Source organism: Amblyomma mixtum, chromosome 5 (assembly GCF_055824585.1).
Source record: "Amblyomma mixtum isolate Tamu chromosome 5, ASM5582458v1, whole genome shotgun sequence".
Classification (NCBI taxonomy): Eukaryota; Metazoa; Arthropoda; class Arachnida; order Ixodida; family Ixodidae; genus Amblyomma; species Amblyomma mixtum.
This window is the reverse complement of record NC_143016.1, coordinates 59,586,628-59,613,840: the sequence shown is the minus strand read 5'-3', so window position 1 is coordinate 59,613,840 and position 27,213 is coordinate 59,586,628. Positions and strand designations below refer to the sequence as shown.

General features: G+C 49.6%; 1 protein-coding gene across 1 annotated transcript; it reads left to right on the top strand.

The window, feature by feature from the left end:
- The first annotated feature begins 16,164 nt into the window (after positions 1-16,164).
- On the top strand, positions 16,165-24,545 carry LOC149342336 (neprilysin-like). Its single transcript, XM_089542151.1, has 3 exons — positions 16,165-17,145; positions 18,387-18,707; positions 22,775-24,545. The coding sequence occupies exons 1-3, from the start codon at positions 16,396-16,398 to the stop codon at positions 24,476-24,478; spliced, it is 2,775 nt and encodes a 924-aa protein (XP_089398277.1). The 5' UTR covers positions 16,165-16,395; the 3' UTR covers positions 24,479-24,545.
- The last annotated feature ends 2,668 nt before the right edge of the window (positions 24,546-27,213 follow it).

The following is a 27,213-nucleotide window of genomic DNA, read 5'->3' as shown; positions in this document are numbered from 1 at the left end:
GCGGTAGAATTTTGATAGCTGACTTGTATAATATAGTCAACCATGCCAGCGGAGTAATACAGTACGCCGCGGACCGTGGCTTAGTGTTAGCAGCTACTGTTCTTTAAAGTTATATTCTACTATAGATGCACCCATCTCTCTCGTTCCCTTCCTTTTCTTCCCCAGTCTAAATTCAGTCTGTTCGCTTTTTTACTTAACAAGTTATTCTTGCTTCTCCTTCATTCGTTAGTTTTTTTCTCTCTCTTTTGAGAAACCCACTCTCTATATTTACTGTCTTTGATGTTTTCTTGTGCACCCAATCTGCCAGTGTAGATATGCGCCCTTCTCCAGGGGCACAAAAACAACTACGTAAGTTTCTACGGGCCTGCCGTGAGAAGAGCAAAGGAAAAGCCAGGTAATCTGACTCAGGTTGCAAGCGCAATCGGTGAGAGTTCATTTGTGCAGCACTTGTTGCAAGCGTTTCGTGGGTGCTTATATGCAGCAGTACCTTTTGTTCTTTCTCGCTTTGAAGAAAGTTGCGCGGATGTTGCGCGAGTATACGAACTGGAATTGCGTCCTCTTACTCGTGCCGATAGCAATCACAGCATCAGAGTGTTGCAGGATTTTGGACAATAGAACAATGGAGAACTTGATAACCCAGCACCCCCGAGGCGTGAGTCCAGCAAAAGTTCGTTTCCTGTGTTTCAGTAATGTAGGCTCCTGCTGCTGTTGCTGTCACTGCTTGGTGATCTCTGCCTTGACGCGCTTGTATACGTCACTTCATTTTTCTTTATTATCAAAGAGTGACGTTTTCTCATCGCACCGTTGATGCACCATCACCGAATTAAACCAGCAAATCTAGCAGATTAAAAACGCTGGCTCACCGAGAGAGATTGTCGCTGCGCGCTGTATACATATAGTGCCGGCGTGGGGTGCACGCGCACTCTGTGGCGATGCCAAATGCTCGTAGCGGCTCGTACGTGCCAGTTCTAGTCCAAACTATGACAAGTATCCAGTGTGCCGGAGCAGGATGGCTTGTAACAGCACAGTCCTAGACACCCTGGTTTGAACATCGGCCGTGCACATGGTGGTTGCGTTTCATGCATGCAAAATGTCAAAAGGCGCCCGTGTGCTGTGCGGTGCCAGTGCACGCTAAGGAACCTCGGGAGATCAGAAATTATCCAGATCCCACTGATACGGTGACTGCTAATTTTAACGCGATAGCGTTAAAGGCCCCGTAACCCAGAAAATAGGGCGTCGGCGTCGGTTGCGCACAGAGAGCAACCTAGTAGGCAGGTGGGCCACCTAGGTCACGTGACCTTGAGGAGTCATTACAACCTTCTCGCAAACTGCTCACCGTGGCAGGTGGCAGTTAAATCAATGATTGGTCGCTCAGGAAGAGCAATCTGGGCCGCACAAGACCCACCGCTGGGAGCACCTGGTATCGCAGGGCAGTGGCGCATCTCTTAACCGCTGCCCCACTGCGCCAGGAAGGGTTATGATGGCTACCAGGGATCTATGAACGTAGAATAGAGGTTGACCTTCTGCATTAATTAACCCATTACACTAACACGTCATTCACTTAAAGGGGGAGCTTAAGTGTCTCCTCCAATTTTTCCTCCCCTTTTTCTCTACCTCTTTTCACTACATCCTTCATGCTTTCTCTCAGGTACTGTGTCCGTAAAGGGGGAGTTTCGTGGGGCAGCCGCCGGTAGCATTTCATTCTTCTGCGTCTGTTGATGTGGAGGTGACGGTCCGGAAAATTCCTCCCAACGTACTATCGGGGGCAAAACCGCCTCCAAGTTTCGATAGTCAATACACAGTCGCCAAGAAATAAAAGCCGATAGTGCCAGAGAATGGCATTCGGCTGATTGTGTGTCATGCTGTGAGCAGCGTTGAAAAACACGCGAACATTGACGCAGCCTATTATTTGCAGTTAAAACCAACGCGTATCGCATTTGGAAAGCGTCGTGTACAAATACAGCCGCGTGCTTGTTATGTCACCGCTTTCATCCGTTTGACAGTTGTGTACCTAATGGAAAGGAAGTCTTCCAACTGGCACAGCCAAAATAAGAACGTCGTGAGTTTATACTCTCAGAAGGTAACACATGGTGGCCTGGTGCCAGTAAAGCCAGAAACATAACATGTCAGAACAAACGACTGCGCGCCCCTCCAATGGGTTAGCTATAAGCGCATTTCATATATCAAGCACGGTCCTCACATAAGGTTGCTAGATAGGGGCCGAAGCCTCGTGTATAGTAACAGTGAATGTACTATATGAAGCATAAGAAATAAAATGAAGAAAAGACAGAGTACACAATAAAGGCACATCCGCCGCATTCATGCTTTCCTTTTTTTTTTTTCTTGTCTCGATTCGATTGTGCACGCATCGATATCGTTGACCGTTCACCTCGTAATGCTCAAAGAATGCGCCATTCACATGCAATGCTGTTGCCGGAACATGCAAGGCACGGTCATGGCAACACCTTGTATATATAGCCTCACCGCCGAGACCGTTCAACCCGCGTCGCATCGCAGAGAATTGTGTAAAACCAGGTGCGGGCAGCGCAAACTCCGCTCGTCCTTTTCAAAGGTCAGCGCTGTTGTCGCCGGTTATCGCGGCGGCGCATTCCGCCGTCTATCCGCGTTCTCGGCCTGGCCTTGGGCCTGCATCGGGCCGAGGTCTGATCAGGCACGCTACATAGCACTGCGGCGCTCATAGAACACTCCTTCTTAGACTGTCGGTCGATCGACCCCTTCTTCCGGCTATATCGCGCTTGCTTTTGTTGCTGCGGCAAAGAGGTCTTTCACCCTGTCTTGTACATGAATGGTTTTAGTGACGCGCTACTTTTGCCACTCTGATACAATTAGCGCGGGCGCGTCAATCCGTTCGCTGAGGTGTTTACCGGCGGCGCGGAACAAATGATCTTTCTTTCCCGTTTTTATTGTTTTTGTTTGTGTTAGCGCTCCGCCTGGGTTCTTATCCGCGGAGGCTCTTATATTTTCACTTCCCTGAGCAGGCTTATATCATACCACCATCTTATGCACGACTTGCCGCTCGGGAGATGCGAATTCTCACAGCGCACTCTTGCGGCCCACGAGCGGAGGTTTTTGCTATCTGTAAACTCACCGCTCATTCACTCACTAGCACTCACTCACTCACTCACTCACTCACTCACTCACTCACTCACTCACTCACTCACTCACTCACTCACTCACTCACTCACTCACTCACTCACTCACTCACTCACTCACTCACTCACTCACTCACTCACTCACTCACTCACTCACTCACTGGCGGCTGCACTGATGCCCCTAAATGTGCAGCTTTGCTATTCGCTACATTTCCATTTCTTATTTTGAATTAACTTGAATAAGCCAGAGCAGCAGACTCCAACGAAGAACCTTTCCATCGCCCCACCCATCCCTATCAAGGGCGGACACCACGGCGTGCGTGGCGACAGCTCCAGACGAACTCCTTCCTGAACCTCCACCACAAGCGCACCTCATTTCCTTCACAATACCCCTCTCAGTTCCCGTCATGCAACAGCGCCCAGAGCGTCGAGATAGGGTGTGCACGTGACCAGACCATTTTGCAAAGGCGACATATGTGTACCTATTTTGGGGCCTCCACCACTTCTCGCCAAACTAGACCCTGTGCTGCCGTGTGTGAATCAACACCGATACGCTTCCATCAGTTCTCACGGGCGAGGACGTCCGCAGGAAGGTCAAGATAAATTCTTGCTGGCACCGAAACTCTTGCAGCCCCAGAATTATCTCACTGTGTGTACCTACGGGACAGCCGTGCCCCTGCGCACTGCGAAGCTGGCTTAAAGTTTAGCTGCAACGGAGCTCTATTTAAATATTATTTTTCCAAGTCATTATTTTGCCTTTTAGCAATTCATCATCGCTGACTTTGTTTGATACGAAGTGCGGTGTCATAGACCATCTGTTTGTTATATCAGCCCTGACGTAAAATGATAAAAGTACAAGTCGCAAAAAAGCAGTTGCGATAAAATGCAGGCCCTAGCTACGTATGATTTTCGAACAAAAAGTACGTCGAGAAATGTAGACTAAATCGGACTAGTTACTTTGGGTTAAGCCACATGATCCCGCTCTGCGCACAAATGTGTGACCCGCTCTGCGCACAAATCAATCGTGAATATATGGTCGTCGCGCATGACCTCACACCAGTCTGCGCATTGAATGAGTATACGCGCCAAGGTGGGCACAGTTGAATTTTTTCGGGTCATCAGAGACTCCTACTCAGACGGAGTTTGCCGCTTTGGTCAAAAGTCATCCATAAAAAGCTGAGCTCTCCCCAAGTTCCATCCTTCTTGCGTATCAGCATGCACCTCGCTCAGACCGCGACAAACTGCCGCTGTTTCCTTGTTTCAGCTCAACAATCATCGCGTATCTGTGCTTTTTGGCCAAACAATGCTTCTGATGGGGAAACTAAATGCAAGCAAAGGCGCATGCCTTGCAGCTTTTGTTTACTGTACTTCACTCGCTCGTACGCTCTTCTCTTTCACTTCTCCGTACTTCGTCTGAAATGAGTTGCTGATTTACAAAAACTCTTACTGTGAAGGCAGGCTGCTCCAGAATCAGGGTTTTTTTAGCGTGGAATTTCGGTTTTCAGGAAAGGAATCATCATCATCATCAGCCTGACTACGCCCACTGCAGGACGTAGTCTCCCATGTCCCTTTCTTTGCCAGCTGCGGCCACCGTATCCCCGCAAATCTCATCCGCCCACACAACTTTCTACCGCGCGGCCCCTGCTATACACTCTAAAAAAAAAGGTAGTTGAGGTTACTACATTTTGGGGTAGCAACAACCGTCACATATATGACTACCTAGGTAGTGACTGTACGTAGTAACTGCAAGGTAGTAAAATTTACTACCTGTTGTTTAGTTGAAAATGTCTAGTCGTTCTTTTCTTTGAGCCCCTGGAATAAAAAGTAATTTTGTTTGCATGTTGCATTTTATTAACACTAATTTATTTTAATTAGGCAAACTGCTCTAGCCTGTCGAGAGGCTGTGGTAAGGGCTGGAACATAGCACACATGTCGTTGACAATGACCGCTCTCTTTACTTATTAAAACAAAAATTAGATCGTATGTCCGAAAAAACACCCCAAAAGAGAAAACATTGAACATGGATGCATCTTGCAGTAAAACCAGAAAGAAAAATGAGCACAAGTCAGGCACAGTAGCTTGCGGTTGGTGAAAAAGTGCAATAAATAAATCAGACTAAAGAATGGAACACATAGGTGCTGCGTATATATTGTATTGAAAACAAAAATCAGCACTGGCAATTTTATTAGATTTGTTGCCATCTAGGAAACCCTTTTCATCATATAAAAACATGGGGCATTGAGTAGCAATGTCACCAGGAACGTTAACATACATATATGTGCATATTCCGATAATCCATTTCCAAATCAAGGTAGAAATGGATACTACCAGGGTTATAATGAGGTAGTACAAGTGTAGTAACTGCCAAAAAACGTAGTAACAGCAGAAGTCACTACCTTGTTACTACTTAATTTTTGTCTTGAGGTAGTAACAAGGTCGTAGGAACATAGTACATTGGTAGTAAGGGTTAAAAAAGGTTGTAACAGCAGCCGTTACTATCTTTTCACTACCTTTTTTTCTAAGAGTGTGCGATTGCCTTCTTTTGGAATCCACTCCGTCACCCTTGAGGACCGCTGGTTATCTTGTATTCGCATTACATGCTTGCCCAAGTCCATTTCTTCCTCTTGATTACGACCAGGATGTCATTAATTCGCGTTCGTTCCCTAGCTCACTATGCCCGCTTCCTGTCTCTTAACTTTACACCTATCATTTTTTTTCCCATAGCTCGCTGGGAACTTAAGCCTAACTTGAGCTGAACCTTTTTCGTTAGCCTCCACGTTTCTGCCCCATAGGCGAGTACCGGTAAGATACAGCTGTTGTATACTTTTCTCTTGAGCCATGTTGATAAACTGCCATTCATGATCTGAGAGAACCTGCCATATGCGCTCCACCCCCTTCTTATTCTTCTGATTATTTCCCTCTCATGATCCGGCCTACTACCTGCCCTAAGTAGACGTATTCCCTTGCCACTTTCAGCACCTCGCTACCAATTTTGAACTGCTGTCCTCTTGATATACTTTTAAACATTATTTTGGTTTTCCGCAGGTTAATTTTAATACTTACCGTTCTGCTCTGCCTTTCTAACTCGTTGACCACGCTTCGAAGCTCATCTCCTGAGGGATTTGAATCGTAAATAACTTAGGTATTCTCCATTACGCTTGTTGTGGTAGCTGGAATCCCATGATTGTTACCCAAACTCCCAAATTGGTTCCCGCCCACAAATTGGAAGGGAGTATTGTCTCTCTACATTGGCTGCTGACATGCTTCACCACTCTCCGCAGTCACCTTGTCTAACCGTGATCGCTACAAACATAACAAATGTATATGATAACATCCTTCACTCTGCCATTTGGTAACTTCACTTCCAACCGAGGGGTGCCCCAGGGCTCCATTCTCGCCCCCACATTATTAAAGTGCCCTTTATTTCTCTTGTTTGAGGCCTAGAGAACATCTCTTCTATCCATGTGCTTGCGTACGCCGAACATATAACATTGTGATGCTGTCACCCATATGCGTCTATCCATCAGTCGGTCCTGCGGCACGCGCTGGATGTCTTGACATCGAGCCTCCCACCTCTGGGTCTAACCCTCTCGCCTACCAAATCTTGTTTCATTCGCATTGATGATAGGGCCGACTTACGGAATGCTCTCCCTTTAATTTTACGATAGATATTTCTTTGATTCCTCAGGTAGAAACTGTTCGTATTCTTGGCCTCCTCCTTCATACATGTGGGATTTGCGCCCCGTGGCTCACAGCCACCCATAAATCGGCTCACGCGACTTTATAGGGCTGATTCGTCGCATATCTATGCTATCTGGTGGCGCGCGTGCTCATACGGCCCGCCAGCTTGTGCGCTCTATCATTCGGACACGGATAACATATCAGACACAATTTCAACGTCTCACCCACATACAGTGGGACTCCCTTGAAGCTATCAATCGTGAGGCTATGCGCGCCATAACATATTTACCCCGTTTAACATCCATAACCGTGCTTCAGGAGTACGCCCAACTTAATACCCTCAGTGAACTCATCGACCAACAGGTAGCAAACAGAGCTCGTAAACTGTCTCTACAACTTCATCGTCTGGTGGCTTAGTGGTAATGGTGCTCGGCTACTGGCCTGAAAGACGCGGGTTCGATCGCGGCCGCGGTGGTCGAATTTCGATGGTGGCGAAATTCTATAGAGGCCCGTGTACTGTGCGGTGTCAGTGCACGTTAAAAAACCTCAGGCGGTCGAAATTTCCGGAGCCCTTCACAACGGCGTCCCTCATGCCTGAGTCGCTTTGGGACGTTAAACCCCATAGACCAAACCAAACAACTTCATCGTTGAAAGGCACTCCCTCCGTGGTCGTACTGTCAGCTCACAGACAATCGCCCCACTGTTTCCCCGTCGGTATCAGCCACGTGTCTGCCTGAAGGGTGCGTATTGTACACCGATGCATCACATGCTTCAGAGCAGGAATTTAATGCTGTTCATAATCCCTCCCACCGCATCTTAACTCTTGCGCGACATATACCGCGGATAAGTGCACGCCCCTGACATTGGAACTTCAAGCCATGCATTAATGTCATTGCTTCCCTTCCGCTCGTTCCAACATTCAATATAGTTCTTAACACGACTACCTCGCCGCCCTTAACCAGCCTAAGGCTGTTCAATGCACATTCCAGATTGCACAATCAATTCATCTGCTCTGCGCTAAGTACCCAAGTCCTGTGCGCATACACAAGATTTGCGGCCATGCTCACGATCCAAATAACATTCATGCGTATGCTATGACACACCTTGATACATCAGACGACCCGCCACCTTCCCCTCTTCCCTTAGATCCGTGCCTATCCCACGTTTCCGATTCACCAGTTCTGCACCAGCGAACAGGCGCTCTGATTTCTTCGTGTTCGCACCCTCTTCCCTGTAGCTTTACTCGGGAGGAGGAGGTATCTGTGCGCCGGATTCGGCCAGGGGCGCCTCTGATCCCATCTGTGCGTCACCGGTGGCGTGAAAAAGATCTACCAGCAACTGACAGGTGCCCTCGCTTTGGCGCTGCACCGGACATTTGTGATGTGCGGCAGATGTTGTGGACATGCCCAGCGACGGCCCCTGTTAGAAAACGGCTCCTCGGAAGGTGGGCCTGCAGTAGAACCGCGAATGTGATCATGAAAAGTGGACTACGGGCAATCGCTTCACTGGCAACCTCTGCGACTACCTCAGCGAAACTGGTCTTCACTCCTTCTTTTAACTTTCTATCTCCTGCATCCCATTCCCCTTTTCTCAACTTATGCCTCATGGCACACTTCTTGAATAATAATAATAAAAAAACCTCTTATCCCAACTGTTCCTAGTTCAGGCCTCGGAACACCAGGCCTCCTATAAACAGGCGGTGAATAGCATTGGCGAGATCGTGTCTCCGTGCCAGACACCCTTAAATATTGGAATTTTATTGCTGACTTTATAAAGAACACTGGTAGCTGCACAGTCGTTATAGATATCTTCCAGTATTTTCCCATATGATTCTTCTACACCCTGATTCCGTAATGCCTGCATGACTGCTGAGGTTTCCACTGAGTCAAATGCTTTCTCGTAATCAATGAAGGCTATATATATGGACTGGCTATATTCTCTGCATTTGTTCTCACCTGATTGACAGTTCGAATATGGTCTATTGTCGAGTATTCTTTACGAAAGCCTGCCTGATCACTTGATTGATTGAAGTCTAAGGTTGTCCTTACTCTATTAGCGATTACCTTAGTAAATACGTTGTAGGCGATGGACAGTAATCTGATCAGTCTGTAATTCTTCAAGTCCTTGACGTCTCCTTTCTTATGAACTAAGATAATGTTAGCGCTCTTCTGAGCTTCTGGTGCGCCTGAGGTCATAAGGCATTGCGTATGCAGGGTGCTAGTTTTTCTAGCACAATCTCTGGCATTGCGTATACAGGGTGCTAGTTTTTTTTTTTTTTTTAGCACAATCTCTCCTTCGTCCTTCAAGAGATCTGCTGTTACCCGATCCTCACCAGCTCATCAAAGGAAAGGGCTCAGCAACTGCCTTTGTCGGGAATGATTTCAGCCAACTAGGTAATATACGTTTACGTTCACTGGCATTGCATAGAATACGGGAGTCTGCGTTTCGCCATACAAACGCAGCTGTTGTACCTAGTTTGAAACCGCGTCCCCGAGCTCAACACCTTCGCGCGACTGGCGATGAGCCACTTCAAAGTTCAATAGGAGGCAGAATGTTTCCTAGTAAAGGCCATGCTATGTATACATCCGTGCATGCCCCGCTATAACGACCCCGGTTAATGTGGACGACTCAAATTATGAACAGTTTTTCTGGAGAATAAACTTCTTCAATGCATTCACAGGTCGTTAACGTGGAAACTCGCTGCTTGGACAATAAGCAGGGCCAAAACTCATGAAGCCCATTGTGGCCCTAGTATTTCTGCCGTGTATTATGGACAGCGGTGAAAACAACATATCGACTGACACAGCCGGATGTTTCGTTTCCTGTATTTTCAAAGAAGGACACCGGCGGAAGACAATGCGAAATGCAAATGTCTTAGTGATGGCCTTTTTTATTGGGCTTTTATGCTTAGTGCCAATGTGGCGAGTTGACGTGACTTACATTTTTCTGTGCTGCACTAACTGATGTGAGGAATTCTGTCCAGCTAGTGCCTTGTTGCAAGCCGCATTCAACAGCTGTCAGCGACTGAGTGCAAATATCTACTAGCGGTTCAAGGGAAGTGAACAGTGGTAGTAGGAGATGCGTCATCTCGCCAAGAGACACCATCACACATGTGATGGGTTACTAAGAACTTCAGACTATAAACCATAGACTGCATTGCATCATTCAAAATATAATGATGACCAGAATAATGCTCTTAGAAGCAGAACTTAATTACAAGTGTTGTTTTTTTCATGGTTCATATTACGGACTACTCGCTTTATGGACAGTATTGCTAGGGAACAAAAGTGTCCGTATAAACGAGGCACGACTGTATAGGCACCGTACCGAAGGCTTTTACGCTATTTGGGGTCAGGGGGAGGTGGCAGGAGGGGAAGACAAGAAAGTTAAGAAGGTGCTTCAGATTTTGTAACCAGGACTTGAGAATGAAAGGGAAAGATGAAGCGGAAAAGCGCAGACGAAAGAGACTAACGTAGAGAAAGTGGAACCGCTGGTGCCGCATTCGCTGTCACCACTGAAAACAGAAGCTCTAGAAAAGTAATTCGGTGATAATGACTACAGTTACTCGTAGGCCGTCTCTTTACAAGACTATGACCCTTTTTGTTTTACTTTCTGTAACTATTTTTTTTTTGAAGTCCAGCTTTCTTGGACAAAAATTTTGAATATTGGAATATTGTACGGTACGTTAATGGAAATTTTTATGGTAATAAAACATTCTTCTGATATGTAGCGAAATCTTTATTTTAAAGATTTCCAATGATCGCATCGAACAGTTAAGACTGCCTCAGAAAACCAATGGAGAACGCTTTCACAATAGCAAATCCGTTAACAGAAAAAAATATATACACGACTGCCATCGGGTGATCAGCGGATACATCAATTTTAAGAGTGAAATACTACATTATATGAAAAAAATTGCGTTCATAAACGGTTGCTCGTTGAAAAATGATTTTGTCCAGAATTGCTAGGTATGCTCCTGTTGAAAGCCCTATTTACCTTCTCGCGGCGTATGGTTACCGACCTATACCAGCTGCAGTTATGGCTAATATTTTCGTCACTCACTCGCAGTATACTTACTGTCTCTGCGTACCTGAGCGGCATCAATTTTACATAATTTTTACCACTGACAGCTTGGGTTTACGTTCTGCAGATGCGCCGGCGGGCTGTTATACAAAAAAAAAGTTGATGGTTACTAACTTCGCTTCCCAAAAAATGAATTATAACATTCCCCCGAAATAAAACAAACAAAAAAACTGGACTACGTAGTCTCTTTAATGCAAAATCTGCACTTTGAAAGATCATGGCCCACCAAATAACTATTTTTGTTTAGCTAAAAAGTGCACCTCATGCATCATGCGTTATCAAAATCGGTCAATAGCCACTCCCAGAATGGATATCTTAATAATGCAATGCATGTACTTTCCTGAAAGTTATCTTGAATGAACGCGTACGCAAGCTCCTTTTGTTCTCTTCGTGGGCTTGTTCGTTATCATCATCATCATCATTATAATAATCATCCCAGTTGCGTCTTGTGCGGACGCATGCGGGAAATGCGGGGTTCAATCCCCAGTGCCGCCGGGTACCCACCGGTGATACAATGGGTACAAGCTCTCCCCTGCCTGGTGCTCGGCTTCTTGAGGGTGAAATGCTTGGGAGATGGGTCTTTGACCCCATGCACCTTGAGTACAAGAAACAACTTTGTGCCGCGGCGCTCTTTGGCCAAAAATGCGCTTGCGCCTTAAAAATTCATCACCATCATCATCACGTTTTGTGCAGAACAGAAGCACCTCCTACTGATATCCAGTTAACCCTGCCATCCGCCAGTAGTAACCACCCTATTCCCCCAAACTTTCCAGTCGCATCCGCCCGCCTGACCTCCCCACTACGTTTTTCCGTATTTGGAAACCATTCCGTTAAACTCAGATACGATCGGTTACCTGTTCTCCCCATCACACGGCCTTGCCGCACCCATTTCTTCTTCATTTCAGCTAGTATATCAGCTCGCGTTTCTTCCCTAACCCACCCCATCATAAGGGAGTAATTACTCATTGGCATCCACCCGAGCGCAGTCACACGGCTACAAATCTACTCCACCTTGGGGGATTCCCCTAAACATTTGACCACCACCCCATCATGTAACCGTCCCATACCCATTTGCTCTTTTGAAGCGAAAAGCGTCACTAGGCTCGTCAACACCGCGCTTCGCGTGAGCCCCACTACAGATTTGCCACAGCTGCGCATGCGCGAAACCGAGTGACGTCACGCGCTGACTCTGTCGCCTGACCTTTCGCCGCCGCCGCGTGCTACTGCGCATGTGCGCCGCCGCTTCTCCTCCTCGCCGCCGTTTGACCTTTCGCCGCAGCCGTGCGCAGTGCGCATTTGAAAGGAGGGGTATATAAGGCGCGCTTGCCCATAGAACCGACGCAGACACTCGCCATGGAAGGAGAAGAAGCAACAGCCGGACGGCGCAGAAACACCGATCCGGAAGTGGTAGCTTGGGAGTTGGCTGAAAAGCAGCGAGAGCTTTTCGCTTCGAGATATCCAGGCTTAACCTTAGCTAAGCCACAGCCAATTTTTTTTATTTCATCTTGTATATAATTAACTCGCGTTTGCTCCCTACCACTCCATCACGTGGCCTTTCATACGCACTTCCTCTTCTTGATTTCATTTAGCGTATCAGCTCGCGTTTGTTCCCTAACCCACACTGCTGCCTTCCTATCTCCTAGCGCTGCCCCTATCCTACGTAGCAAAAAGAATTCGGGGGACAGTTAAGCCCCGCTTTAAGGGTACGACGCGGTTGCGTTAATGGGTCCCTTCCGCGGCCTGGGGTCCTTTTTGCATATCACTTCGCAGAAATGGACACCCTTCTTTTCCATGCAGGTTCCGCACTCGAAGACTATACTGCTCTCGCGCCATGTGTTGGGGCAGCGGCACACCGCAGGTCGCGGGGGCTTTCCCATGGCCAAAGCATGCCGGCGTCAGTATGCCGCGCGTCAAGCAAAGAGCATATGAAACGCCATTTACTTTGCTACTCACGTATTTAACCACTTTTCTAATTAGAACCTTTGTAATTGCACACATATTCATTAGCGTACAGTCGTAAATTACCACTTTACATGAAAGGCTACACGACATACATGAACCTGCTCTTACCCAAGCCTTACAAGCGTGCCTGCGAGGCGCCCAGATAACGCTGGTTGGAATCCTGACTAAAATTCTTGAAATTTTTATTAAAGCAGAATTCATTTGCCTTATAAAGTTACATGGTTTGAGACATTCGCCGACCTTTAGTTCTCTATAGATGTCATGTTTGTTAATCTGTTTCATTCCACAGATCTAAGCGCGACGTCACGTGAAAAAGCGGCGTCGTCCCGTCGACGTTGTTGTGCAGTGAAACCCTCGTCTGCGCAACAACTCCGACGGGTCAATGCCGCTTTTTCCGCTCAACAGAAGCCTTAACTCAGTCGCGTTTATATATGTATAAGGTTCGTGCTTAAGTCGCCAGCGCGCCGTTCCCACAGTATAGATGTCCTTCGATGGCACAGTTATCTGTGAAATCAGCGGTGCGAAGCTTTCTTTGCTTTAGGGAAAAGATTACAGTTGACGCGTTGCATGCTCGCACATTGCTCAAACCTAATTGCCTCCTCCAGCAAGCATTTCAATTTTAATGGCCAGCGCGGAGCAACTACATCAGCAGTGATTAGACGCACAAAGAGACTCAGGAATGCTAGCCGTATTTCATGCTATCTTTTTGTTTCCGGCTTCTACGCAGCCCGCTACTCGAGAGCGTCGTAGTATGTACTACGAGCTGCGCTACTTAGAGGCCAATTGTTGAGGCCCGTGAGGGGATCGACAGCTGGTCCTCTGAAGGTGTCCTTTGCACAAGCGCCCTGGCAGCACTTCAGGTTCGAAGCCGTGCTGCAACGCCGTAGACACTGGGCCACTTCAAACTGTATTCCGTAGTAATCGGGAAAGATGACGTGCGACGATTCTCGTAGGCGGTGCGTATGCGCCGCTTATCGCAATGTTTCGCACGCCAGATAGCATACCCATTCTTTACTGGGGCTATCTTAAATAAGATCTATAAGTATGAGATGTCGGCACTTTTATGTGGTGCAGCTACTCCTTTGTGGAAGGACAGGAAAAATTAAATGAAGAGAGTGGGAATTAGCTGCACTGGGCGTGTGGGTGGTGGTGTAAACGTCCGCATTCACTGCTGGTGTCGCGGCCTTGGTAGGTACGGTCGCTAACTCTTACACAAATGCATCCAGGCAGGAGTCCGTGATGTAAGAGGGAGGGAATTAGTCGAGGTGTAGGTCATGCATCTATATATTAGGAAGCGTTCCAAGTCACAGGGCGAAATGTGTTGTCGGGACAATGCACCGGTCCGAGGCACCCTCTTTGTCCCTATTAACGTGATAGCGTTAAGGGCCCCGTTGTCCAGAAAATCCGGTGTCGGCGTTGTCGGCGCTGTGAGCGAAAAATCACGAGCATGACTCTGGAAGGTGCTGCCCAGGGAGAAACCTAGGAGGCACGCGGGCCTCCTAGGTCACGTGGCTTTGCGGCGTCATCACAACCTCCCCCCTACACAATATGCAGACGAATGTCCATGGTGTCAGGGTAAACCTACACTAGATCATGTCACATGGACCTGCCCCAAGGCAGACTTAGAGGCAAGAATAAACAACCCGAGTGTGATGCAGTGGGAGCACTTGCTGGCCAGCGAGGACGAGGAAGCGCAACGATTTCTCGTACGCCGAGCCATCATGGCAGCAGTCAAGTGCGGCATCCTGGACCAAGGATTGACCACGGCGCCCAGTGACCCGTATGCGTCAAGAACACTTCAAAATTTATCGACAATAAAGTTTTTCCCATCCATCCATCCACCGGATAATGAGCAGTCTACCCACCGTGGCAGGCGGCAATTGAATTATTCATTCATTGCTCGGCAAGAGCAACCTGGGCCGCACAAGGCTTCCTTCCTTCCTTCCTTCCTTCCTTCCTTCCTTCCTTCCTTCCTTCCTTCCTTCCTTCCTTCCTTCCTTCCTTCCTTCCTTCCTTCCTTCCTTCCTTCCTTCCTTCCTTCCTTCCTTCCTTCCTTTTTCTTTTCTTTTCGCTGTTGTTATTGGGGTTAATACGGCAGGTCTTTCCGTCAGTGAGCCCCAGTTTTTTTCTGCTTTCCGATGCACAGCTGATTGTTTCCGCACGCGTTTCGCTCTAGTAAACCTTTGGTACGCCTACATGGCCGCATAAATGGGGTTGCTCAATCTTCGAAGCACAGTGTAGGAGCATTATTTCCCATTCGAAGCACGCCGTGTGGTGGCTCAGTGGTTATGGTACTCGGCTGCTGACCCGAAAGACACGGGTTCGATCCCGGCCGCGGCGGTTGAATTTCTATGGAGGCGGAATTCACTTGGCCCGTGTACTGTGCGATGTGAATGCACGCTAAAGAACCCCAGGTGGTCGAAATTTCCGGAGCCCTTCACTATGGCGTCTCTCATAGCCTGAGTCGCTTTGGGATGGCCGGTAAACTCTCTAAACCAAACCAAACCATCTGCAACATCGCGCGCTCTTTGAAAAGCCCTCGACTGGAGCGACGTGTGTCGTTTGCTGCGCGAAGTTTCGAACTGCACGAAAAAGAAGCAAACAGATGAAGAAACTAGCGCAAGCAGGCACAGGTGGTTTACGTCATACAGCGGAAAGGACGCCTCGATGTAGACTCCGCTGATTTTTAAGGAAAGGAAGAGCGCATAACTGGCTCCGTGGATCAGTGGACGCCTGAATCACGCTTTGAGGTACGTGGGGTGGTGAGAGAGGTGTGGGCTGCATGTGTTAGCGCTGCCAACGTTGTGGCAGACACGCGGCACTGCAGGAGTAGGCCGCAGCGTACACTGGATGAGCAAGCTCTCGCCATCAACCATTCGCCGGCACCTGCCGGGGTGGCAGGAACTCACTCAACGTTACAGAATCCAGGCCACGTATATATAGTTGCCCGATACGCCATAGCTTTCGCTCTCTAACCAGGTTCAACAGTAGTTAAACCACATCTATTTTTTTGCTTTCGGCACGATTTCTTCTCGTTTAATGTACTCTAATGTGCGCTATTTCCTTTTCCCTGTTTTCAATCGCTTCCCTTTCAGCTTACATTAAATGTTTGCCGTAGACTGCGAACTTTCGCTTTTGTGGGATTAAACAGTGGACGTGGCACAATGTATCAGTTTCACTTCGGCTGTGCCATCTCCGTAGCAGGTACTTCATTTTCTTTCTCACTCATTCTGTTTTTTTTTTTTCTCCTCTAGAACGAGAGATTTGTTGCCGCCCATTACCCATTGTGGTGCTGCGCCCGACCAGTGTGATGAAGAACACTTGCTGTGGACTTGCCCGGCTACAGCTTCCGTGAGACGACGTTTACTAAGAAAGGTTGGCCTGCGATGGGACGTTGCAGACGACTATACCAAGTGGACTCTAGATAATCGCTATATCACGAACTTGTGCCGCTTTTTAAGCGAGGCTTGTTTGCACTCCTTTTTATAACTTTCTTTCCTTTTTCATTATGCCTGATGGCAAACAGCTCGAATAAAAAAAAAAAGCAATTACCGCGATGAAGAAGAAAAACGGGCTCTTTCTCACGCGCTCCAGGGCTGCGAGCGCGTGTCTCTGGACCGTGAGCAGCCGGAGGACGTGCGCTCAAGAAGGGTTAGCACGGCACGTAGTGCCCTCTTCCAAGGCTGTCACCGCGTTGCGCTTTACAACTGCGATGCAATCGACGCGAGCAAGCAGCCTGTTAGGGGACGGCCCCCCGCCGTCTTTTAGCACCGCCGTCAATTCCAGAGGCACTAAGGCTGCGGACCGAGCTCTTGACGAGACTGTCGACCGCGGCTTGGACAGCCCGTCACCGACGGCCGCACCACTCAATGTTCCTGATCACACGGAAGCCCAGCACGCACATCCCGACCTCGAAACCGCTCCGAAGGAAAGACCGGCGTCGAACCAGGTACATCAGGCGCAGTATAGGCTCCACCCGCTGGACCGTGGAGGGCTTCAGAACGAGCGCGACTTCCCAGACGCGGTGCACTTCCGGGACCACAGGTCGCTGCTGCACAGGTGCGCCTCGCTCGAGAGCAGCAGGTTGTTGGAGATGCGCGCCTCCTCCGTCGCCAGGGCCCGGACCACGGACGTACTCGGCGCCGCCGGTGGACCGCAGCTGCAGCCCGCGCCGCACGACTGGCGCCCCTCCTCGGGCAGGACACGCCCGTTGGGTCGCGGCCGCTGGCGCCTGCGGAACAGGCGTGCGCCCGAGCATGAATCTCAACCGGCGGGAAGTCCGACATCGCAGGACAGGCACAGACAGGTAGATTGTTGAATTCGAGGAAACGTCCGGCCCTCCAAACGTTTCTTCTTATGTTCTAGTTTGGTTTTTCGTCGTACTTGGATTGAAATGTTCTTGATATACATTTTTATCCTTGAAAATGGTTTTGTCTGATTACCTTGCGCATTCCATGTGATTCCATCCTCGTCGCCACAATGTAGTGATCCGAGAGCGGGTGTCGAATGAAAGGAGCCACAACTAACTACACTCAGTGACAGCATTTCTTGGCAATGAAGAGAAACATACAGGGGCGGAGCGTAACTACGCCACTCTGCCAATAATTCGGCCGCGGGATGACCGCCTGGCAAATTGCTCACTGCGCCGTTTCTTCGTTTCGTTTCGTCGCTGCAGTGACTCTAAGTCGCTGGCGTAGCTGTCGCAATCTATGGAAGATTTTTGTAAATGGGCGTCCCTACCAATTCATTGTACTCGGAAAGCGTTTTGCCATGACTCTCTAACGTTGAAAATAAGCAGTTATCTGCCCTTAAGTAGCGAGTATTGTCCTGCAGTATGGTATGTTTTAGCAGAAAGTATTAAACTGCCGTAGGATACTGCATTCTACTGCGCATTGGATGAGAGGACGCGTTGCAGCTATTGAGCTTTGGCTGCATTGCCTAGAAAAATTGCCGCGGTGTATAACGTGGTCGCAGGCGGAGGATGTTTACTCAGTAGCGGAGCTTCTATTTATGTACCGGGTGATAGCATGACATGCACATAATTTCAGTCCAGGCCAATGTCAAGAACAGAGACGCATAACAAAGACATCCCAATCCGTATGCACAGAGAAACCGAAAGTAAACGGTTTGGTTTATGGGGTTTAACGTCCCAAAGCGATTCAGGCTATGAGGAACGCCGTAGTGAAGGGCTCCGGAAATTTCGACCACCTGGGTTTCTTTAACGTGCACTGTCATCGCCCAGTACACGGACCTCTAGAATTTCGCCTCCATCGAAATTCGACCGCCGCGGACGGCAACACCAGTGCGCAAGCTTTGTCAGGCATTGGACATTTAGACTTTTGCCCGTGGTACTCTCTAGACTTAGCACGCACGTGATACCCAGGGCACTATGTTGGAGACCCACGCCTAGCTTCCACGATGTAGGCTTGAGCAGGTGGCGATAAGCGGATTAAATAAAAGCGTTGCTTCCCAACTTCGCTCCTTATTGGCCAGCGTGCCAGCTGCTGTGACGTCAGTAGGTTTCTGCGCGCTCTGGTATCCGCGCAGGTCTCCTCCCCGAGCGTCCTGTCCTGGGTGCCAACGGCGATCCGTGTGGAGAAACGGAGCCTGCCCAAGGCCACGCTCTGGTCGGCCGTCTTCCTGTGCCTGGTGGTGGTGGCTGCCTTCGTGCTGGTGCTGGCGCGCAAGATCCCGGCCTACGCCGCGCTCAGGGCGCATGTCTGCTCCACCGACGACTGCCTCGAGCACGCGCGCTGCCTGCTGAGGACGCTGAACGCCTCGGCCGACCCGTGCCGCGACTTCCACTCGTACGTGTGCGGAGGGGACGCCCCCGCCGACGACGCTCCGCACGGCAGGAGCAGCGCGCAGGTCAGAACCGCCTGCAGCCTTGTTCGCTTCTTTGGCCTTTCTATTAAGGCGAAAGCCTTTAATAGCTCATGCTGTCGTCCGTTAACAAAGCGTGTCACACGCGTTTAACTCGGGAACTAAAAAAGATGAAAGAAAACCAATGGTTGCTTCAGATAGAGGAGGAGAAAATGAACCTAAGAGCCAAGTTGGATGACTGTAGATTAATTAATTATAGGCAAAAATGTCGAAACTGCGTCGAAATAGCGTGATTGTCGATATAGCCACGGGAGTGGCGTGACGTCAAATCAACTGAAAGTCGTCACGGCATAGTGAAAATTGTGACAGAATGGTCGGGAAAACGTCAGATTTTTGTCAAATTAGATAGAAAAATGCGTAATTAAGCGTAATTAACACTTAAGATCCCCCAAAGATGTATAATTTGAGTATCGATATAGCCACGGGAATGGTGTGACGTCACAACCACCGGAAGTCGTCTCGGCATAGTGTCCTCGGCTTTCGCCTCTCAACACTTAGTTGCCGTAGTATCCTCGCAATTTTCTGCGTTTTTGTGGGCGGAGATTTGGATGTCAGTGGCTCACTGAAGCGCAGTGGCTCACTGAAGTGGCTCACTGAATCGTAGGCTAGGATCCATCCATCCATCCATCCATCCATCCATCCATCCATCCATCCATCCATCCATCCATCCATCCATCCATCCATCCATCCATCCATCCATCCATCCATCCATCCATCCATCCATCCATCCATCCGTCCATCCATCCGTCCATCCATCCATCCATCCGTCCATCCATCCATCCATCCATTCATCCATCCGTCCGTCCGTCCATCCATCCGTCCATCCATCCATCCATCCATCCGTCCATCCATCCATCCATCCATTCATCCATCCGTCCGTCCGTCCCTCCCTCCATCCGTCCGTCCGTCCGTCCGTCCGTCCGTCCGTCCATCCATCCATCCATCCATCCATCCATCCATCCATCCATCCATCCATCCATCCATCCATCCATCCATCCATCCATCCATCTCCGCTGACCAATCACAGCAGTTACCCAAATCAACTTTTTGATGTTTGACTATATCAAACAAGCGAGAGGCCTCAAAATTCTTCAGCTTCTGTGTGACAGTCGCTGCAGATTTAAGTTGTAGCCGGCTATTGAGTACCTCAGCGCGCACAACAAGGCAGCTGACAGGTGGCACCCTCTGTAGGCAAGTGTTTTAACAAAAGCCCGTTGGGTCGGCGGGAAAAGAGGTTTTGTATTCGCTTTCTGTAACTGCCCGGGATTTTCGCCGTTTCGTCTGATTTGTCGGAGAGAAGACGTCTCAAGAATGAGTTAACAGCATAGGCGTTTCCTGCCTGTGCTAGTGATGGAAGGAATCGGGGACTTCATTAGTGATTTTCACGTAGAAAGATACAGAAATATATCTGATCAGCGTCCTTTCTGTGTTCTTTTGAGACCAGAGCGAAGATTCTTAGTCACTCACCCGCTTATCTAAAGACACAAAAAACGGCCTGTACTCCTATCCCTAATCCGCAACGTGCAGTGACTGCCATCGCTGCTCTGTCCTCCCGCCTCCTCTGCGCCCCGTCTCTAATGAGAGATCGACCCATACAGCAAAACAGACAGGGGAGACCACTCTGCTAACGGGGCTGGTAATAGCTCGAGACTAGAGCTTTATCAGCGTAGCGATTCGCTCCACTTCAGAAGATGGCGTCCTCAATATGGCACTAAGACTATAAAAGAGAAATCACAGGTTGGTTGCGAGTGTGTAACGCGAATGTTTGAACGTTAGCTGTGGTGTGGCAGCAAAGAATTTTCCAAACGTGTTGTTTTTTTTTCCTTGCAAAGTCAGGTAGCCAGAGGTCAATCCGGACCTGCCCTGAACCGCAGTGATACTCCGAAATGAACTCTCTAAAGAACGCCTACACTGTGACTGTGAACCTGTACGTCTGTTTAGACGTGCTTATTAGAGCGTACGAAGTATGACTTGAAACCCTGCTCGGTAACACGAACCATCTTTGCAGGCTGAGGTCTTGAAAACTGTGTTTGCCCCCGAAAGGGCGCAGCGAGGCTCGCGCAGGCTCCAAGCTCGCACCCCTAGTAAAGCCAGGCGCCGAGCCGGGGCACGCTTATGCAATTGCCAGCAAGGAATGAAACGCGAACGAGACAATTCAGCCATGAAGAGCAAAATAAAAACTCTTAGCCAGGCGAAGCTTCTCAATACTAGCCGAAGACTCTACATCAGAAGTAATCGGCCTTGCTTGTATTCTTCTCCAGGAGCTAATATGCTGATCTTTTTGTGTTGCCACCTCGGTTTTTTTGTTCGTGTTTCATTCGTTGCCGATAGTACCTACCGTAGCACGGCGGTGGATTTTGAACCAACAGCCTTCCGTGGCCGGGCCAAACGCTGACAGCCCCCGTCGTCTGAAACCCCCTCTTCATCGCCCCTCTCCCACTTTCCCTATCTCTCCTCTCCCCTAAATGTGAAGAGGGGATTTCCCTCTCTCTACTTTGCCAACTCTCAGTTGCAGGTGGCGCTGCGGACGACGACAGCGCAAAACTGAGGAACAAGGTAAAAAGAGTTAACGCTCTCAAAATTGCGTGCTGAAGAAGTCTTCGGACATCTTCCGCATGGTGTGTGCCTGCCCCTCCAACCCTGCTATCCCCCCTCACCCCATCCCAACCCAACCCGGGAGTACTGGGAGGTGACCCGGCTCGGCTGCTCTGACCTGCAAGCCCAACGGGCCTTGGTCGCGTGAGCCCGGGCGGCGGCCGACGCCACCGGGTTCCAGAACTGGGGACCTCCACCTAGTACTTGTAAGGGCTGGCCCCCTCTGGGCCAGCTCATGCATAACCTGTTTAACTGTATCTGTATAAAAATGTCCCCCCCCCCCCCCCCTCACATGGTCACTGCCTGTTACAGAGTATGGCCCGATCACCATTATCGTCATGTCTGTGAGTAGAGTAGTAAAAGGGAGGAAGTGTGCAGCAGGGCACGCCGACGAATAAAGGAGCGGAGGGAGGAGGAGAGCGCTGAGGATCGCTAAGCGCGTGACGACAGGGTGGAATTCTCGGCGTATCGAATGCATTGTGGCGAACTCCAGTCAGCTTTCCTATCTATCTTGCTCCGTGGATCGGCCTCTTCAGTCCCTCGCGGCCTAGACAAGCCTGGCTGATGGAACCACACAGGGCACATTCTCGAGTGCGGCATCTCTTGAAACTATCTGCATGCATAAGAGAACTTCTTGCTTGGAGAGTTGCATAGCAGCTATTAAATGTAACTATTTAAGGGCGAAAAAAGAAAATGAAATCAAACAGAGCGCTCTTGCGTGGTGTGTGTTTTTCGGCGCCTTTAAATTGTTACAACGAATATCTTCACGCGCTCTCAGCGACACCCAGATGCTGGAGAGAATGTCGTCTGCATACGTATCGCTGCAAAAAAAAGAAATAACAGGCAACTATCAAAGATGCTGTGAATTCCAGCATTAGCTGGGGTTAGGTTAGAGCGACTCGTTTCCTTGAGGAATTTGGTTCCGTTAGATCATCAATGTGTTCTTTATTGAAATCGCCCCGCAAAGAAATTTGGCTCCGACTGAGCCCAAGTCACACGGTCGTTCGTGTTCCTCCCCAATAGAATGTGTTATCATACAGCGCACAGCAGTTCCCACAGGTGCTGCACATCACACAGTCTGCACAGTTAGGTGCACCTGTGCCGATGGCGGACGTCAGCAAACCGTGCGGTTGTACGCTGAAAAAGATTTTCTGTCAAAAACAAAACTGCAAGAGACACTGCTTCGCAATTCGTGTGCAACTTAAAACTAAGAGGGTGTGGAGGTGGGGGGCATTATGTCAGTGTAGGTCACTATGTTGATGACGTCCTTTCCGCGGGACGCGGAGCATTGCGAAACAGGCGCACGTTGTCTTGTATGCAACTAGCAGTGTGAAAAAATCACTTTCCACCTTAATTTTAATTCCTCCGAGGCGAAGTAAGTGCGACGGATAAGCAGAACCTTCTTCATTATATTCTTTACGGTCTCGACGCAGCTCTAAGATGGTCCCTGTATGCAGGTGCTGCACGTACTGCTCCAGCCAGGACTCGAAGAGAACCACACGTCTACTGCCACCACGAAGGCATTCATAGCTCTCGAGAAATGCGCCCAGCGATCGGAAGACGACGACGCCGTGAGGGACTTGGCTCACTTCATGGCAGAGCGCGGGATCCCGTGGCCAGCGCAGCCTACCACAGGCGACGCGGGCCCGGTGCAATTACTCGACGTGCTTCTCGACCTCTCCATCAACTGGAGAGTGGCACTGTGGTTCGACGTCAGCGCCGCGTACTCGGATATCGACGGTTCCTTCGTGGTCACGGTCAGCGAGCTGGGCCCGTTGGCCTGGCATCGGATGCAGCAGCTGTCCGAGCTGAATTACGAGGACTACGCGGCCCTGGCGCGCAACATGTCGTCGCTTGTGACGAATGGCACGGCCGAGCTGGGAGAACAAGACCTCGCAAAGCTGCGTCACGACGATATCGCAGTTCGCAGCACGCTTCTGTCACTCGAAGCTGACGACCAGCACGACGTCCTAGTGCCACTCCACAAGATCGGGAACGTTACTGGAGTAATCTCTTCAGATGAGTGGATAGCCCTGCTGAGGAAGCACCTTATCTCCGACTTCAACATTTCGTCGCACACCGAGGCCTTGCTAACGAACAAACCGTACCTCGCCCGAATATTCGCCCTTATAGGTACTCTATCAGCCGAGAGGGCGCTTAACGTGACTGGCTGGATGTTCGCCTACGTCTACGCTTGGACCGCCACCTCCAGCTTTGATGGCTTGCGTGGCACGGCCGCCGAGGATACCGAGACATACACCCTCTGCTTCCTGGCCGTCCAGGAATCTTTCGGCACCGCTCACGCGGCCACTTCGTTTGCGCGTCGATTCCTGGAGCGCGATCGCCACAGGTTGTCCGACATCCTCAAGTGGACGGCTGCCGCTCTCGTGCACACCATCACCGGTTCGCAGAGCGTGTCGAATTCCACCAAAAACATGGCCGCCACCAAGATCCAGACGGCCGAGGGCCGCCACTTCTGGCCACCGGAACCCTTTTTCCACCTGGACACGCTGGACGCCCTCTATGACAACTTTCCAACGCAGCAGCAGGATACCTTCTTCGCAATCTGGATGAAGTCAAAGAAGGCGCTGAGGACGTCTTTAACCAACCGCTACTACGGAAGCCTGATGACCGCGCGTTACAGTTGGCCTCTGGGCAACGTCCTCTACGTTTACAGCCACAACTGGGTCCGCATCGCTCTGTGGGCGTTCTACCCACCGTCCTACCTGAAAAGCGGTTCCAGCGCTATGGCCTACGGCGGACTGGGCTTCCATCTGGCCAGAGCGTTGGTCAGGGCCGTAGACGAGCACGGAAGGCGCCTCGATCACTTGGGGCGCGAGAAGTCCTGGTGGGAACAGACGGCGAAGTGCAAGTGGGACCTGGCGCATTCGGGAGTCGAAAAGAGGATGATAGCCGACCTGTTCGCGCTCGAAGTGGCGCTGAGCGCGCTCAAGGGGAGCTCCGGGGCTGGCTACGGCTCGCACAGAATAAGGGGCCTCGAGAGTCTGTCGGAGGCGCAGACTTTCTTCGTCAGCTTCTGCAGCCATTACTGCGATGACCCCGAGGGCCACAACGTGTGCAGCCTGGCGACGAATACCAGCGAGTTCGCGGAAGCATTCTCTTGCGAGCAGCCACAGAAGGACCGCTGCCTTTTTGTCTAGGCGGGCGGAGGGACGGTAGATGAAACGTCGGACATTGGCCATTGAATGCATTTAGGCGAAACAATGTCGCGCCATTTCTCACGTCATAATAAGGGATTGTTCTCTGCGCTATGTTCCTTCACTATGCAGCCTTTATTTTTAAGTGTTTTGTTATATTCTGCGCTCATTTCTCTTGCTTCGGGAACGACACACACACCTTCATACCATTAGCCTGTCGCTATCGCCACGATTTTACCGTCGTTAGAAAAGTATTGACTGATTTAGTGAGATGAACTTTGTGAGAGCTTTGTATAATATGTATCCAGCGCGATTTTGTTCGACGTGGGGACTTGGCTGCTTTTCTGTGGGGAAGCTCATAAACTTATGCTAAACGGATTCCGCCTAAAGGATGTGAAACATAGATGATTCAACCAACCATCAAATGTTCGAATCAAGTGAATAATGAAACTCGAAATGTTTGTTATTGTGCAAGCTTGAGGTCCGAGGAACCAGTTTGGACGGCAGACCTCTCCTATCTTAAATAAGCAAATGATATGCACGTACTCACTACTCTATAAAGGCTCCTTTGGCGCGCCTTAGCGTTCGACAGTTTTCACCATCTTGACGGACAACATTATCGCACGCACCTGCTGTTAGCATAATAAATATCTTGGGCTCGCTGTCAGCAAGACATTCCACTATGTAACTATTTTTGTTATCCTTGTCACATGACTTAAAATCATGAAACGCCGATATGAAGGTTTGCTGTGCCTTCAAGAGGACCGAATCGCGTGTGGGAACCATCAGTCACCTTCGTTAACTCATCGCTGAAAGGAACTTTTTCTGACGCGACAGCAACCAGCACAGTGAAAACTGCGCGGTGCTACGTTACTGAGCCGTTAATGCCTGACGCTCTCGGCTTTCTAGAAACCTTTGTCCTCTTGATAGTGCGTGTTTCTGTTCGAGTGATGCACACACGCACGTCCTACTCCGAAAGCAACCACACTCTCCACTGCCCGTTCGACAATACAGGAAAGCACCTTGGACCCTTCCCGAAAATTCGATGTGCCTGTCTCACACCCAAGTTGCTAGATAGTTCTTGGTTTTGGATTGTGCTGGAGTCTCCAACGATCTTGTTTACATTTTGTTGGGTCTCCCATCTTACTGGGGCAAGGAGTTCTGTGAGAAGTGTGTGTGCACTTCTGTCTGGACCGATCGGTGCGCATTCCCGGAGGATATGTCGATGTATTGAGATATTGCTGGCGGTGCAAGCATGGGCGTCCAGAGAGTTTGAAGAGCGAGTGAACAGAATGAGGAAGGGTGCTGCTTTGTGGTTGCTAAGCTGTCGTCTCTCTGAGAGATGAGCCTGCTTGGGGACAGCTGTGCTGTACACGCGTTTTCCTGCGCTTCCTTGCATACGCCCTGCTCTACGTTCTCCGCGGGTTCTGTGTAGGCGCTGGCAATGCTGGTATGGAGCGTATGTTCTGGCAGAAGGGGAAGATAGGGACTCTGGAGACACAATTTCGGTCGGGTGAGTTGGTGAGTCACCTTTAGCCCGGACTCATTCCAGATGAACCGTTAGGTATCGAAAATTGATTTTGATGCTGTTTGCAGTGGTTCGCAAATCAGGGTTGACGGTGTTTTCGAATATTATCCTGATTTCGCTCTGGCTGTCTTTTCGGACATGTGAAGTTCTCTATAGTACTGCTTCCTGTCCTCGAACAATGGTTATGTTGCCTTCATAACCGGATCAAAGGGTGCGTATGTGAATATGTTGTGCCTTATGAATGGGAGGCTGCCTTCTGTGCTATTCTTGGCTCATATTCGTAACAGGTTTGTACCGCATATTTAGGGCCCTGTCCCACGGGGTCGGTATGGGGGGATGTCTGCAAGGTCGTTTCTTTGCGCTTCCAGGTGACTGAGAACCCCTCTTCTTTTCTTTCTTAGCCCATCCTTTCATCCTACTGCCAAGAGTGGCCAACTAAATCGATACGTCTCGCACCCAAGTTGCAGGTAAAAACTAACACCCGAGGTGACGAGTGAACACCTTTGGCCATTACTGCTCAGCGCGGTCTTTGCGAATCACGACGTGCGTAAAGCAATAAGACGCTTCCTTACCTAGCACTTCAAAGCCTACGCAGGAGGCCAATGGCCCGAACTCCTTTTGCAGAAACTTGTTCAATATGTGCCCCACTATTGGCACCTCTTTCTGTCTGTCTTCTCTCACTCCCGCCTCCCTTCCTTCTCTTACTGTGCGGTTCGGGTGTTCATCGAGATGTGAGACAATTACTGCGTCATTTACTTTCCTAAAAAAAAAATTCAAAAAGCAATTTCAGTTTTTCCACTCGCGTCAGTGGCGGTTAAGACACTCCTGCTCTGACTGTATTCGAGACCGATCGTTTTCGCCCTCTAGCGTTGGCTGCAGCGCGAATATGCAATCGTCTTCGCCGGTATCGGCAAGCCGGCCATCTGTAATGATGTGACAGGAATCAAACAGAAGGAAGTGAATGCTCCGATCTGCGTGCGCTCGGTGCCTGGCCTGTAGACGGCACAAGAGCAGCTGCTCTCGAACGCCGCCACCTGCTGTCGCGGTGTCTCGCCAAAACTTGTCGCCAGGGGGATGCAGGAAGTGCGACGCCTGGTTCACACATTTTCGCTCGCAGCTGAAAAACATTTGCCTAAGCACGGCACAGTGATGAAAAATTTGCACTTGGTGACAATCGGAACGATCCGCAAGTGATAGGCGCGGAATTGGT